At 43.4% G+C, this 16,614-nt stretch overlaps 1 protein-coding gene across 1 annotated transcript in view; it reads left to right on the top strand.

The window, feature by feature from the left end:
- The window catches only part of LOC120516956 (tetraspanin-18-like), a 102,597-nt gene that overhangs the window by 69,535 nt on the left and 16,448 nt on the right, over positions 1-16,614 (top strand). Inside the window, exons 2-3 of the mRNA XM_039738997.1 lie at positions 10,787-10,882; positions 15,707-15,901. Of these exons, the coding sequence (XP_039594931.1) occupies positions 10,820-10,882; positions 15,707-15,901 (258 nt within the window). The 5' untranslated portion in view covers positions 10,787-10,819. The remainder of the gene's footprint in view (positions 1-10,786; positions 10,883-15,706; positions 15,902-16,614) is intronic.

Raw genomic sequence — 16,614 nt, 5'->3', positions numbered from 1 at the left:
GCAAGATGAGACAACCCGTCACACGTCAGCTCGCAGCATGGCACAAACTGAATTGGGTCATTTCAAAGGGACTATGGCCACCTCGTCCCCCGCACCTGTCACCTCTGGACTTCTTCATTTGGGGAGCACTGAAAGAAAAAAAGTACAAGAGCAGGGACAATGACAACGAAAACACTGAACAGGAAAACTGCTGCCAACACCCCCTACAATGCCTGCGGATACCCCTTTGGCAATAATGAGCGACGTGTCGATGAATTGCAACACCGAATGTGATTGGCTCGTTTACACATCTATCAAGGTATGCACTGTGCGTATTTCATTTCTATCGCTTCATTATTATGCGAGTGAACGCATCATAACTTGGGGCCCCGCCCATTAGAATCTCAATGTATTAGTTAGCATCGGCTTTCAGGTGCCATGATGTGCTGAAACTCCGGCTGATGTGATGTGCAGTGGCATCTGCAGATGGACGTTGTAGAGTTTGGTGGCACCAGCTGCTATCCGCCATGGATTAAAAGGTCTTTGAGATTCTCTATGTGTCCATGTCATTTGCTGGTATGGCGGTGTTTGCCAGTTGGAATTAAGATGGTGTTCAGCAATGCCAGCTGCTACCTACTGTGGTGAGTGGTGGCACCAGTTGCCTGCTGTCATCCTGTATAATTTGCAGAAGCATCAGCTGCTAGCAGCCATAATGTGCGGAAACGCAGGCTGATATGGCGTGCGGTGGCATCTGCAGATGAATGTTGTTTGGTTTGGTGGTACCAGCTGCCATCCGCCATGAATTTAAAGGTCTTTGAGTTTCTCTATAATAAGGTGTATTGGCAACGTCTACCATGATACGTGTCAGTATCATGTGTTATCTGTAAAGCTGCCTGGTATGGTGGTATTTGGCAGCTGGAATTAAGCTGGTGTTCACCAATGCCAGCTGCTACCTACTGTGGTGAATGGTTGTACCAATGGACTGCTGCCAACCTGTAAGATTTGTGGAAGCCCCTGCTGTTAACAGCCATGATGTGTGGAAACTCTGGCTGATATGATGTATGGTGGCATCTGTAGATGGATGTCATAGTGTTTGGTGGCCCCAGCTACCATCTGCCATGGATTTAGTGTAATCCTTGAGTTTATCTGTCACAGGGTGTATTGGTAACATCTGCCATAATGTGTGGCAGTGTCATTTGCTATTTGTAAAGCTGCCTGCTCTGGTGGTGTTTGCCAGCTGGAATGAAGACACTGTTCAGCACTGCCAGCTGTTATCTACTGTGGTGAGTGGTGGCACCGATAGACTGCTGTCAAACTATAAGATTAGTGGAAGTACCAACTGTTAGTAGCAATGATATAATGGAAACACTAGCTTATATGATGTGTGGTGGCATCTTCAGATAGACGTCATCGTGTTTGGTGGCACCAGCTACCATCCACCATGGATTTAGATGGTCCTTGACGTTGTCTGTCATAGGGTGTATTGGAAACATCTACCATGATGTGTGACATTTTCTAGCTATAAAGCTTCCAGGCATGGTGGTGATTACCATGTGGAATTAAGATGGTGTACAGCAATGCCAGCTGCTACATACTGTGGTGAGTGGTGGCACCAGTCGCCTGCTGTCATCCTGTATGATTTGTAGAAGCACCACTGTTAGCTGCCATGATGTATGGAAATGCAGGCTGATATGTTGTGCGGTGGCATCTGCAGATGAACGTTGTTTGGTTTGGTGGTACCAGCTGCCATCCGCCATGAATTTAAAGGTCTTTGAGTTTCTCTGTTATAAGGTGTATTGGCAACATCAACCTTTTGATGCTGTTGAGTTTACTATGACTCCTAAATCCTTCTCATAAGGCTGACTCTTGATTTTCAGACCTCCCATTGTGTATTCAAACCTCACATTTTTACTTCCTATGTGTAATACTTTACATTTACTGACATTCAATGGTTAAAAGTCTCAACTCCATCCATCCATCCATCCTCAAAACTCATCCCCTGTATCCCCAGAATCAGCCTGGTCGCTCTTCTCTGGACCTTTTCTTGTGCTGCTATGTCTTTATGGAGACCAAAACTGCACCCAGGACTCCAGATGAGGCCTCGCCAGTGTGTTATAAAGCCTGAGCAGAACCTCCTGTGACTTGTTCTCCACACATCAAGGCGCTATATAGCCTGACATAATGTTAGCCTTCTTAATGGCTTCTGCACACTGTCTGGAAGTCGATAGCTTAGAGTCCACTACGACTCCTAAATCCTTCTCATAAAGTACTAGCTGTGTAAGCCTGTGCTGTAAAAAGCCTGGGCTTCTAGAAACCATGGATTCTGGCACTTCAATCAGTCAATCACATCGGTTGTGAATTAGCAGCTAAGCGAGGTTCTCTTTGGTTTCGTTTCCCCGATGTGCTCGCCTCGCTTGTCAATTAGCAGCTAAGCAAGTGTCCGTTTTCTTGGCGGTTTCACTTTGGTGACAGAGTCACTTTCTTTGAACTTCATGCTGTAGCCTCACACTTCTGGGACAGACAGACACACACTTCCATGCGTAGACATTTATATATAAGATACTCTCGATTTTCCGACCGCCCATTGTGTATTCAAACCTCTCATTTTTACTTCCTATGTGTAATTCTTTACATTTACTGACATTAAATTTCATCGTCCACAAATCTGCCAAAGCCTGTCTGCTATCCAAGTCCTTCTGTAATGATATAACGGATTCCAAATTATCTGCTAATCCACCTGTCTTGGTATCATCTGCAAACTTCACCAGCTTGTTACTTATATTCCTATCTAAATCATTTATAGATATTAAAAATAGCAGTGGCCCCTAGAAGCGCCCCCTGCTGGTCACCACTCTTAACATCACCCAATTCTGATGAGGTTCCTCACACCATCACCCTCTGCTTCCTGTGTCTGAGCCAATTCTGCACCCATCTAAACACATCACCCTGAACTCCTCCTTCTTGTAGTTTGATGCCCACCCTCTCATGTGGCACCTTGTCAAATGCTTTCTGAAAGTCCACATCAATAATCTCATCTGCTCCACTCTGATCAGATCCTTTTGTTGCCTCCTCATAGAATTCCAGCCTGTTAGTAAAACACGACCTCCCTCTTCTGACCCCACGCTGACTGTTCCTCATAACTCCTGTCCTTTCCACGTGTTGCTCAATCTTCTCCTTAATAATTCCTTCCATTAATTTTCCTGTGATGCACGTTGGTTTGTCTTGTAGTGGATGCGGCAATGCACCGTATCAGTGCGCGATCCTAACCTCTATCTCATGTTAAGCTTACTGGCCAATAGTTGCTTGGATCCACCCAGTCACCCTTTTTATATAATGAGATTGTTTTTTGCCATTTTCCAGTCCTTCAGAATCTCTCGAGTCCGCTGTGACTTCCTATAAATATGCGTTGAGGGTTTCTATCTGCACTCGCTAGTCTCCTTAAAAACTCGAGGGTCGATATTATCTAGTCCTGGTGATTTGTTTGATTTCATCTTATTTAATCTGAGCAGCTCTTCTCTCTCTACAATTTCCAAATCCCTCAGTCCCTCCTTAGTAGTCCCTGTTACTGCTGGAGGTTATCCACTTCCTCACCTGTGAAGACCTCCGAGTTCAGAGCGTCTGCTATTTCACTGTCTGTATCTTTTAATTCCCCGATGCACTTCACCTCCTCCTTGACTCCTCTTGTACTGCTGCAATGCTCAAAGGATGTATTCCTGCCTGCCATGACTGCTTCATCGCTGTTTCTGAAGGCCTCTGTCATTGCGCTGACTGATAACATGAAGAGTGAGTCAAATTGATTGGGAAAGGCGCTATATAAAATTAAAGATTGATTGCAGAGGGTGTTTTGTGAGTGTCCATTGCTTAAGTTTCATGGATGGACTCTATAAAGTGCCATGTCTGGTAAAATGTAGAGTGAGCGATTGATTGGGAAAGGCGCTATTTTAAATAAATCTCCTTCATGCTGCACACTTCTCCTCCTCCTCCATTGTTTTAGCTCTTGCCCTCCTACTTTTTTGTTTTTTATATTTCTGTAATTTTTTCCAGGCTTGTCCATCCAGCGCTCCTCTGCAGCACGCGGCGAGGCGGCACGTCGTTAACAAGTCGCTGCCCTGAAGCCTCCTGACGTCTGACTTGTTCTTCTGTGTTTTATTGCAATGCTAACATCAACTCCTCGTGCGCGGCCGGCTTGTTCCTTTCTCTTTCTGTTAATGTTAAGCGTAAGCACATGTGTGACTTTGGACGGAGTCGGCGCTTCTGTTTTTCCTGGCAGCTCCTCCCGTCGTCAGCAGACGAAGCCGCCGGGCTTGGTGTTTGTTGGTTTCCATGGCCACCATTAGGGTCCTCTGTAATGGGTTGCAGATTACAGTTCCGCGGCGCAGAAACCAAAGTGCCTGCCTGCTGGGTTTTTGTCTTGGGGTGGGCAGTGATAGAAACTCAGTGCTGCCCTCGTGTGACCGGACTGAACATTGCCAGGCTTCAGTCAATCAATCAATCAACATTTATTTATATAGCACATTTTCATACAAAAAAATGTAGCTCAAAGTGCTTTACAAAATGAATAGAAAAATAGAAGAAACAATAAAAAATAAACATAAGTCAACATTAATTAACATAGAATAAGTAAGGTCCGATGGCCAGGGTGGACAGAAAAAAACTCCAGAGGCTGGAGAAAAAAAATAAAATCTGTAGGGGTTCCAGACCACAAGACCACCCAGTCCCCTCTGGGCAATCTACCTAACATAAGTCAAACAGTCCTCTTTGTATTTAGGGTTCACATGGAAGGACCTGATGATGATGGTCACGTAGACTTCTAGCTTTCAGTCCATCATTGTTGGAGCATCATGATGCTTTGAGTAGGTGGTGGTGGCACAGGCCGCCACCACAAAGAAACCGGAAAAAGAAACAGAAGAGAGTTGGGGTCAGTACGGATTTTAGAGCCACCATGAATAGTTATTATGAAGAATTGAACATACAGAGTATCAGGATTAAGTTAAAGTGAAGTTATGAGAAGGCCATGTTAAAGTAATGTGTTTTCAGCAGTGTTTTAAAGTGCTCTACTGTATCAGCCTGGCGAATTCCTATTGGCAGGCTAGTCCAGATTTTAGGTGCATAACAGCAGAAGGCCGCCTGCCCGCCTCACCACTTCTTTTAAGTTTAGCTTTTCGAATTCTAAGGAGACACTCATTTGAAGATCTAAGGTTACGATTTGGAATATAACGTGTCAGACATTCCGATATATAAGATGGAGCGAGATTATGGCTTTATAAACCATAAGCAGTATTTTAAAGTCAATCCTGAATGACACAGGTAACCAGTGTAGTGACATCAAAACTGGAGAAATGTGTTCGGATTTTCTTTTCCTAGTTAGGATTCTAGCAGCTCCATTCTGCACTCATTGTCACTGATTTTTGTCTTTTTTTGGTGGTCCTGAGAGGAGTGCGTTACAGTAATCTAGTCGACTGAAAACAAAAGCGTGAATTAATTTCTCAGCATCTTTCAATGATATAAGAGGTCTAACTTTACTTATGTTTCTTAAGTGAAAAAATGCTGTCCTAGTGGTCTGATGAATATGCGATTTAAAATTCAGATTACAGTCAACAGTTACTTCCGTCTTAACTTTTAATCCTAATGCATCAAGTTTATTTCTGATAACCTCATTGTATCCATTATTGCCAATTACTAAAATTTCAGTTTTCTCTTTATTTAGTTTGAGAAAATTACTATTAAAATTCAGTGCCTGCTGTTCACTTCCACAGCATGGCCTGTTGTCAATTGTCCTCTCTTCTGCCAGCCGCCGTCTACTAAAATGAGCTTAATGGTAAAGGCGCTATATAGAGTGCCATATTTCTCTTAAAAAAATTACAAGGGTGAGGCTTGTTAGGAAAAGTGCAGTACAGGACATATTTTACAAACGCAGTGTCCGCAAGGCCTGTGCAGGACCCCTCACATGGACTTTTCACACTTCTGCCATCCAAGAGAAGATACTGCAGCATCAGAGCCAGTTCTGCCAGGCTGCAGGAGAGTTTTTAATGCCAATCTGTCAGACTCCTTAACACCAGGCTGCCCCCTGGGATCTTCCACACGGCCTCAACCACCTCGAAAAACAGAACTTTTATACATGGCAGCCAGTTTCCTGCAAAGACGAGTGTGCAGGTAGAAAAGAACTGAAGATCTCATACTGAACTTTAAGTATTTGGACCCTCTTGATATCCTTCTGCTGTGAAACATTCAGACCTGTCATTGTTTATACGTCTTAAACAACTCTCATCATACACTGATCATTTCTGTATTATCTATATCTACGAGCGTATAATTTATTTATTATATTACATATCTGTTGTCTATATTTATGTATCTACAGTACATTGGAAATACCATACATTGCATCAATGTTCATATTGTTAACTACATGTCAATATTTGGTGCTACTTCTTTGTCTTGTCTTTGCACAATGTCTTGTCTTGTTTGTGTTTTAACTTTAAATTTTAATTCTATTTTTCATTTTTTATTTGCACGTCATGTTGTTACTCTGTGGACCCTGAGCTTCGCAGTTTCGTCTATCTGTATACCTGTATATGATTGAGATGACAATAAAGTACACTTTGACTTTGAAGCTTGGGCGCTGTGCAAACTTCTGCAAGAAAGGTGCTATAAGATGGAGGTTACTAGACGTCTGGGGTCATCTGATCTCGGATTGCACCGCAAGTCCAGTATGGCAGCAGTTGCTGGGATAGATGCAGTATAAAAGGTGATTTCTTTACAAAATCCTCTGTCAGGGTGGCTGATAGGGAAGGAGCTGAATAAGGGGGGGCCAGACGGTATCAAAGGGTCCACTAGGAGTGTGACAGAGCTGTCTGTTATGGAGGAAAGGCGCTATAAAAAGAAAAACAGTTTTGTGGTGCTGTATGATGGATTCAGTCTAATACAAAAGCAGCCTTAGTATGATTATTACAGTGGTCAGTAGGAAAGGCGCTATATAAAGAGATACAGCTCTGTAATACATTGTGTTTGTTAGGTAAAGGCACTATAAAATGGGAGCAGGCGCTGAGTATATGACATTCCACCTGGATTGGGACCCAAGTGTAGTGGGTGCCACCTCAGCACCACACTGGAACACTATGAGGAGGTTTTTTTTTCTACATTGGCTGGAGTGCCAACCCCCAAGTTGGAGGAGCTGCTTGCAGGTTAACGTCACACCCAGGATTGCAGGTTAAGGGGTCTGCCTTGCTGAAGGCCCCAATAGAGTAGAGTCACTTTTGGTGTTTACAGGATTCGAACCGAGACCCCTAGCCTCAGAGCCACCACTCCGCCCGACATTTAAAAAGGGAGAATGTTCAATAAAATGCGGTGTGGTTGGGGTTTATAGTTGATGACACTACAGAAAGGCTGATGGCAAAATACTGTGTAGTGCAGTTCTGTAAATAAGGGTCTTACGTTAAGGTCTAGAAAATGCTTTGTGATAGCGTTTGATAGGTGAAGGGGTTACATAATGCTTGACTGCACTCTTAAAAAAAAAAAAAAAGGTTCTGCAATAGTGTTTGATAAAGGCGCTATATAAAAGTTATCTGTCCTGTAAATTGCTCTGTTGCACAGTTTTATAACTAAGTGTGCTATGTAAAGGTCGACTGTGATATAAAAGGCTTTGTGGTGCAGTGCTGTACATGTAGCATACACACACACACCTACATATATATATATATATATATATATGTATATATATATATATATATATATGAATGGAAGAGAAGGTCTGTGATACGGTTTGCATATTTGCAGCTGGAGATCCACAAAGGGAGAAAAATGAATCACGTATCACGTATAACTTTCAACCCCTGCCAGGGGTCTTCATCAGAGGATAATGCTTAGACTTACAAGAATCAAAGGCAATATAGCAAAAAATGACATGGGGGTGGGGAGGTGGCTAAGTCAGTGTGATCGGGGGTATTGGGTGTAAAGTTTTGTTTATTATGAACATGTTCTTCTTAAGTTTGCATAAAGAATTCTAAAGAATGCTTTCAGCACCTTGTTGAATCAATGCCACGCAGAATTAAGGCGAAAGGGGGTCAAACACTGTATTAGTATGGTGGTCCTAATAATCCTTTAGGTGAGTGTATATATATGTGTATATGTGTGTATGTGTGTATATATATATATATATATAATGTATGTATGTACTGTATATATGTGTCTATAAGGAGAAATGAAATGCTGTAGTGTAGTCCACAATAGACAGCTGAGTCATAAAAGGTTGATTGCTCTAAGAAGGGTTTTGTGTTCATGTTTGATACCTAAATGTGTTCTATCAAGGTTGGTTGCACTATAACACACTCTGTAGTATAACTTTAAAAATAAGTGTGCTATATGAAGGTTGACTGTGTTGTAAATGCTCTGTGGCGCAGTGTTATACATGTAGGCACTATATAAAGAGAGACCTACAACACTATAAAATTCTGTATGGTAGCCCACCATAGACAGCAAAGCTGGTTGATTGCTCTATAAAGTGTATTGTGATCAAATCTAACTGCACTATAGAAAGGAATGCCCTCCAGGAAAAGCTCTGTTGTGGGATTTTATAGGTCATGATGCTATATAAAAGTTAATTGCAGTATCAGATTCTTTGTGATGGAATTTTTATATGTAAAGGTGCTATATAAATGGAGAATCGGTGTTCTGTGCTGTTGAAAGGCTGATTGCTGCGTAAAAATATTTTGTTTTTGTGATTGATCAGTAAAGGAACTACAGGAAGGAAGCTCATTCTGTAAGGTGCTCTGGGGCAGAGGGAGGGAATGAGGGAATGTTCTCTCTGGAGATATCAAATGAAGAGAGATTGGGCTACAAAATACTCTGTGGTATAGGCAAGGGGGCTACATAAAGATTTGTCACCCTATACATTGTTTTATGATGATGTTTAATAGGTAAAAAGCACCACATCAAACTTGAATACTCTTTAAAACTGCAAAGCTTTAAACGTTAAGTCGCTATATTGGGGCTGATTCCTCTGTAATATGGTCTGTAGTAGGGCTTTATAGAAAAAGGTGCCCTGGAATTATATATCAATTGCTCTAAAAATGGTACATGGTGGGGTTTAAAAGTTAAGGGTGCTACATAAAGCTTAATTGCTCTACAAAATGCTTGGTGGCATAAGAAAGGTTAATTGCTCTTTAAAACATTTTCTGATTGTGTAAAGGCTCTATATAAAGGAAGAGTGCTCTATGAAATGCTTTGTGGTTTACTATCTATTATATAGTGCCTTTCATATCTATCTATCTGTTATATATTGTCTCTATCTATCTATCTATCTATCTATCTATCTATCTATCAATATAGTGCCTTTCAGATCTATCTATCTGTTATATATTGTCTCTATCTATCTATCTATCTATCTATCTATCTATCTATCTATCTATTATATAGTGCCTTTCATATCTATCTATCTATCTATCTATCTATCTATCTATCTATCTATCTATCATATAGTGCCTTTCATATCTATCTATCTATCTATCTATCTATCTATCTATCATATAGTGCCTTTCATATCTATCTATCTATCTATCTATCTATCTATCTATCTATCTATCTATGTTATATAGTGTCTATATTTATCTATCTTTCATATTATATAGAGCCTTTCACGCTTGTTTGTTTCCTTAATAGCTGAGCTGTCCTATTCATTTCTGTGGACTTCATAAGCCTTTCATATCTTTCTGTCACATCCCCCTTATATAGCCCCTTTCAGCTGTTAGTTGTCTCCCTGTCCCACCTTACCTGTGCTCATAATTAAGTATTATTCAGACTCTCCGCTTATACTGCACACTTAGGAACTGCCCATTACTTTCAGCACAATCGTCAGCAGAATAAAATTCAAAAACTGAATCACAAGCCCACTGTTTGATGGAGAATTAATGGTAAGGTGGTGCCCCCCCTCCCCATTAAAGAGGGTCTTGGCATTCGGTGTGCCTCTCCTTCATTAAAGTAAATGACCCCTAATGGGCTGCAATTATACAAAGTGCCTCTCTGGATGGCGTTTGCTTTTTATGACCCAAACCGTTGCCATTTATCGACTTGATTAGGCCATCCGGGTCTGCTCCATGGGGGGGCTCGGCCTGCTTATTTCTCATCCTAATGGGCTTATCTGGAGTGATGAGGGCGGTGAAGGCGCAGCGCGGGGCAATTTAACGGAATAAGCCGGTGACCCACGTCACCCTCTACCTGCCCCAGGGTGAAGTGCGTGCCTGTCAGCCGCTTTCCCCTTTTTTATTTCTAAGATTTCACCGTCTGCTCATCACAGCTTTGTTGTCCCTTTATTAGTGGACCCCCATCATGCCACCCTCTCAGTTTTTTTTTCCTCTTCTTAGTTAAATCTTGCAGTTTTTTGTATTTTGCATTGCTGCCTTTCGAAAGGCACCATATGTTTGAGTATCAAGCTGCAGGTTTAACATCTTACATCATGAAAATGCTGGTAAAGTCTTGTGTTGTCCCCATCTTGTAATTAAGGTTAGAGACGGCGCCGGACCCCCTTGCAGTCGTACTGGGGTCACCAACTCTATTGTCTGTCTGCGGAGTACCGCATGCTGCTTGGCTGGGCTCCCTCCACTCGCAGACCCAGGAATGGAAAAGCAGCGTTTAGCTTTTATTTCTGTTTCTTTAGTTTCTCCTCTTTTGTATCTCCTCCTTTTTTTATTTTTAAAATGCGGACCCCTGATCTGGACCCTTCTTCTCCTGCCTATGTTGTATACAGGTGCCATACTGCCCTTTACAGTCAAGTCCATTAACGGCCCGCCTCTGTCTCTTTTGTATTCCACAGGCGCTGCTGGACTCTGCACAGCGAGGAGAAGCCATGGAGGGCGACTGTCTAAGCTGCATCAAGTACCTCATGTTTATCTTCAACTTCTTCATCTTTGTAAGTATGGCACTCCCCAAAGTCTGTTATGTGCCACTGCTGCCCACTGTGTGCCAAGAACTGGAGTGGCAGCCATGTGGATGGTCAAATAAGCAAGTGTGCTGTGAAGCAGAAGCCACAGGGGAGGAGGAGTTAGGATGATTGGGCGGAGTAACGTGATGATGGGCGGAGCAGTATGGGGAGAGTAGGTTGGGTGCGTGGCAGTGAGGTAAAGGGGCAGGGCACAATGGGGCATCAAAAAATGCAGTCAGCAGACTGTCTATCCCTCAGCCATCAGGGTCCTGTCCTGGAATGCTGTGTGTTAGTTTGGCCCTAAAAGGGGCGAGGAGTTATGAAAATTGTCCCAAATATGAAGTCGTTTTTTAACATTTAAAGCATTAAGCATGCACTGAATTAACAAAACACACACACACTTTCCTTGACCTGGCAGGTTTGCCACATATTTAAAGCATCTGGCAACGACATTCACACTCTACATGAACCTGCCATGTGGCATCTCGTGTGAAGCCCTGCAGTCAGATGAGGGTACAGTCGAAAAATAAGTAAAATGAGGACTTGGAAAAACAAAGGTGGGAATAGAGAAACCCACACAATTCCTGTGAGCCACCACTAGGGGGAGCTGGTGAGTGCTTGTACTGAGTGCTTGGTGATGCTGCTAAGTGCTGTGAAGCAGAAGCCACTGATGTGTGTTGGGGAGGAGTTATGAGGGGAGTGGGGTGGGGCAGTATGGGGGGGGCATAGCCGTGCATCAAGGGGTGGAGCAGAGTAAGGGGGGGGGGGAGGCAGCAGACTGCCCTTCTGCTGGAATGCTCTCTGGAATTATATCTCAAAAAGGGGCGGGGCTTTATGCAAATTGGGCCCAATATTTCACCAATAGTATCATGGCTGACATTTAAAACATTAAACATCGATTGGATGGAAAAAGCCACACAGTTCTTCCCATGAGCTGGCAGTTTTGCCCAAATCCAGTACAGCTAGCAATTACATTCACACCCATGGCAGCCTGTCCTGTGGCATCACATATGAAGTTACAGTATGCAGTCAGAGGAGGGGACACAGTGCAAAAAATAAGCAAAATGTGGACTCTGGCAAAACAAATGTGAGAATTGAAACGTGAGTCACCACCAGGGGGAGCTGAGAAACACCAGTGACTCGCCACTGAGGCTCATTTGAAGCACCTCTGTTTGTCCCAGCTGGCCAAAACACATGGGGAGAACAAGCCTCCCGAAACCCATCCAGTCTTCGATTCCATATACATGAAATTCCATGGGGTATTTTTTGATTTAATTTGCATCTGCCACACCCTGTGGATGAATGAGTTGTATCCCATTATTGGAACCATAAAAATCTGGTACGCCTACCTGGGGAGAGGAGTTATGGTGTTATGAAGGAGAACCATGATAAGGGGGCATGACACTGTGCTAAAGGGGTGGGGCATCAAAAAATTCAGTCAGCAGACTGTCTATCCCTCTGCCACCAGGGTCCTGTCCTGGAATGCTGTGTGTCAGTTTGGCCCCAAAAGGGGCGGGAATTTGTGCAAATTGTCCCAAATATTACGTGATTTTTAACAGTTAAAACATTAAGGAAGCACTGAATCAAAAAACGCACACACTTTCCATGACCTGGAAGGTTTGCCCACATTCAAAGCATCTGGCAACAACGTTCACACTCCACATGAACCTGCGATGTGGCATCTCGTGCGAAGCTGTGCAGTCAGATGAGGGCACAGACAAAAAATAAGTAAAATGAGAACTCGTAAAAACAAAGGTGAGAATAGAGAAACCCACGCGATTCCTCTGAGCCACCACTAGGGGGAGGTGGTGAGGCTCATTTAAAGCCCCTCATTGTACTGAGTGCTTGGTGATGCTGCTAAGCATAGACATAGAATTACTAGACGTCACATGACCAGCAGCATCGTACGTCAACATCGCCGCCATATTGCGAGTGGCACTGCTGTGGAGTAAAGTAACTGATAAAGATGCCTCACGCATGTGCTGCTTGGGATTGTACAAACTGCTGTACGCTCCAAACCAGATTACATTTCATAGGTAAGGATGAACAATTGTTTTGGTTATATTTGGCCATTAGAAAATCCCGTTTTATAATCTTAGCACTCAAGGTCACCTTACAATAAAATGAAACAACATTAGTAAAATTAAAACAAGAGAATGATAAATCAAAAAGCAATAATTAGCAAACAAACAAAGATAACTGGTAGTTACAGTGCAAAACTCACAATTGGTATGCCAGTTTGAAAAGATAAGTTTCAAAATGTGTTATTGAATCGAGCTGACGTATATGAGAGCGAAGCTATGCAAATTAAGTGAAAATCCAAAGTGAGAACAGAGAAACCATTCTGTAAATCACCACTAGGGGGAGCTAAGAAACTCCATTGACTCACCATTGAGGCTCATTTGAAGTATCTGTGTGTGTGTGTGTGTGTGATGCCACTCACTAAAAAAGTTTGTCATTGGGAGAAAGAGGTCATGTGACACCATCCAGGACCCCAAGACCCCCCACTGTGACTGGACTATGCCATAAGTTTGATGCCTTCATGCCTCAATATGGTTTATATAGCGCCTTTATTTTCACCTTGTATATACTGCATACTAGGCAGAGGTCATGAAGCCAATGACAAATATAAATTTAGAGAGGATAAGAATCAAGCGGTCAGCAAAAAAAAAAAAAAAGAAAAGGAATTTGAGGGAAGCCAAGATGGTCAGTCAGATCAAGCACTGCTCACAATAGACCTGCAGTAATAAAAACCCCGGGACTTGTGAAGACCACCCATGGAGTGGCTTGTTGTTTTCCATGTTTTGTGAAGCGCCCCCCGTGGTCTCGGCCTGGGGTTCAGCGCCGCCTCGCACATTCCAGCGCCTGACGTGTTCATCTGTAGGCTCGATTGCTGCCATTATTGGAACAAAAAAACACAAAAAAAAAAGCCCTGGAAGTATTTTTAGACGGCAAATTAGAGGACACTCAGCCAGAGAGCATTGAGAATGTGGAGAGGCCTCGGGCGTCCGACCTGCCCACGACTTGAACTCCTCGTCTGCTGACTTCACTGAGGCTCACATGAGGCTTGGGGGGGGGGCAGTAGGAGAGCGACTTTTAAACCGATCTCCACTTTGTAAACATGTGCTCTACAGATCAGGAAAGTTTGGGTTGTTGCTGCTTTAAGACGTGTTGGTGAGGCCAGTGATCTGTGAGTGGACCCCAATAACCCCAGTGCTGTGACAGGGACGCCATGCAGTTAAAATGGCACCTGTGGTCATTCGAGATCCCTGGGCATCTTTCATAAAGCGTAGGGTGCATCCTGATGTCGTGGCTAAAGCTGACCACCATGACTTGTTCTGTCTGGCCCCCTAATCATCCTCTGCCCTGTACTGTCTGTCTCTCTGTCCCCGTCACCACCTCATAGCTAATCTGTGATGAGGCAACTGGTGCGAGAATAACTGCCATCGAAGCATCCCTGTGAATGCTGCACTGCCTATGTAAAGCACTTTGAGTAGTGTGGAGCCGACCCGGACACAGACAGGCGGACATGTTGTTTTTCACCACCACACGTATTTATTATGTACAATATTTACAAATATTAAGTCACTCAGACTTAGAATAAAGTGCACAAACCCCCAACACACAGTCCTGGCCACACAAATGCCTCTTCTTCGGGCCGCCTCCACAATCTCGTCTGCCTCGTCCTGCTTCCACCCGACTCCAGCCCTGAATGAAGGGAGACGGCCCCTTTTATATTCTCCCGGATGAGCTCCAGGTGATTCCCGACACTCCTTTGTTGGTCACGCCCCAGCGTGGCGGAAGTGCCGGCTGTTCTCCCGGCTGCTCTCCGGGTGTCCTCTTAAATCTTCCCCCCAGCACTTCCTGGTGTGGCGGAAGTGCTGAGGTAACAGGTCCCCAAGGCATTGGGGTGCCCCCTGGTGGTGACCACGGGCCCCTACAGGGTGGGGCTTCCATGCCCTCAACCCGTGGCCCCCAAAGCAACCAGGATGGCGGCCCCCACGTGATCCAGGGTGGGTGCAGACCCACATCCGGTCCCTCACGGCGTCCCGGCCGGGTCGTTGCCCCTGGCATCCCTGACAGTAGTTAGAAAGAGTGCCATATACAAGTAATTAAATAATAGTTTTAAATAATAGTTCAGTATAAAAAGAGCTCTTGTGACGATCCTCTCTATGGTGAAGATTAAATGCTTTGTAAAGCTTGTAAAATGTCCCACTGTAAAAGCAAACCATAAAGCAGTAAGACAGTGAGAACATTATGCAAGGCGCTATATACAATAACAGTGTTTTGGAAAGCTTATTTTTATAACAAACAGCTAGAAAAACAATCAGCTCAATTACAATTAAATCCACCTTTATAAAAGAATAAGTGTCTGTGTCTGTGTGTATGTGTGTGTGTGTGTGTGTGTGTGTGTGTGTGTATGTGTCACTTCAGGTTCCTATTAAATTCAAGTTCCTCATGTTTCCCAATTCCTAATTTCTAATTCCTAATTGTTAATTCCTAATTCCAAATTTCTAATCCCTCCTGAGTTCCCAATCTCTGTCACTTCAGGCTCCTATTAAATTCAAGTTCCTCATGAATTCCCAATTCCTAATTTCTAATTCCTAACTGCTAATTCCTAATTGCTAATTTATAATGTTTAATCCCTAAATGCTTATCCCTAATTGCTAATTCATAATTCAGGTTCCTCATTCAAGTTCCACCTAAAGTGAAGAGCCATTTGCATGTGCCAGCTCGGGTGCCATACGGGTTTGTGACTGGCACAGGTGGCCAGCTACTCATTCTTCTTTTTTTTTTTTTTTTGTCTTTCAGCTGGGTGGATCCTGCCTGCTGGGAATCGGGATCTGGGTGTTGGTGGACCCCACAGGCTTTTGGGAGATTGTCGCCGCCAACCCACTTATCTTCACCGGGGCCTACATTATCTTGGCCATGGGCAGCCTGCTGTTCCTTTTGGGATTCCTGGGCTGCTATGGTGCCGTCCGTGAGAAGAAGTGCCTGCTGCTTTTTGTAAGTTCTCCCTCTTGTGATTTGTGTGTCCGAGTCACAAATGAGTGAACCCAAAAGGTGGTAGTTGGCATCAGCACTGGCACCAAGATGGGCACATGTTAGATGAGGGTGTTTTTTTTTCCCATTTACTTTAAGTGCATACACAAGATAAGTAAAAGATAAGGCAACCAGGGGAACCAAGTGGGTGATGCCCATACAGTATATTGAAGAATAATTGCACCCTGAAAAACAACAGGGCAATTAAATGAGCAACCTCTTTCCAGAAGTGAGTCCACAACAAGACTGTCTTCCAGATGTACTTGTGGCCATTATATGGATTCCATCCCAGAAAGGGGAGGGGTTTCTTGCAGAAGTGGGCGTGGCTTCACTGATCACCAAGTCTTGGAGCCTCTGGTGTGCCAAAGAAAAGGAGAGGATTTGAATGTCAGCGCCCCCACACTACCTGGACTGGAATTACAATCCGTGCACAAGCTACTTAGAATGTCCCCTGAACATATCCCTACAAAAAAAATAACTGCTGGTTTTCTTTGGCATCATTTATGAATAATTATGAACTTCATTAAAAGAAGTCTCTCCTTCTAGTCGACATAAAATGCAGAGATAAATGTGAATATAAAAATCACTTTATAATCCATTTAAATTACTAGTTTACAAGTAACATGGGTAATGCTATGACTCAAAAGGTCAAACAGCAACAGCCCGCCATTAATGTC

This window comes from Polypterus senegalus, chromosome 1 (assembly GCF_016835505.1).
Source record: "Polypterus senegalus isolate Bchr_013 chromosome 1, ASM1683550v1, whole genome shotgun sequence".
In the NCBI taxonomy this organism is placed as follows: Eukaryota; Metazoa; Chordata; class Cladistia; order Polypteriformes; family Polypteridae; genus Polypterus; species Polypterus senegalus.
This window is presented reverse-complemented; position numbering and strand designations above follow the sequence as displayed.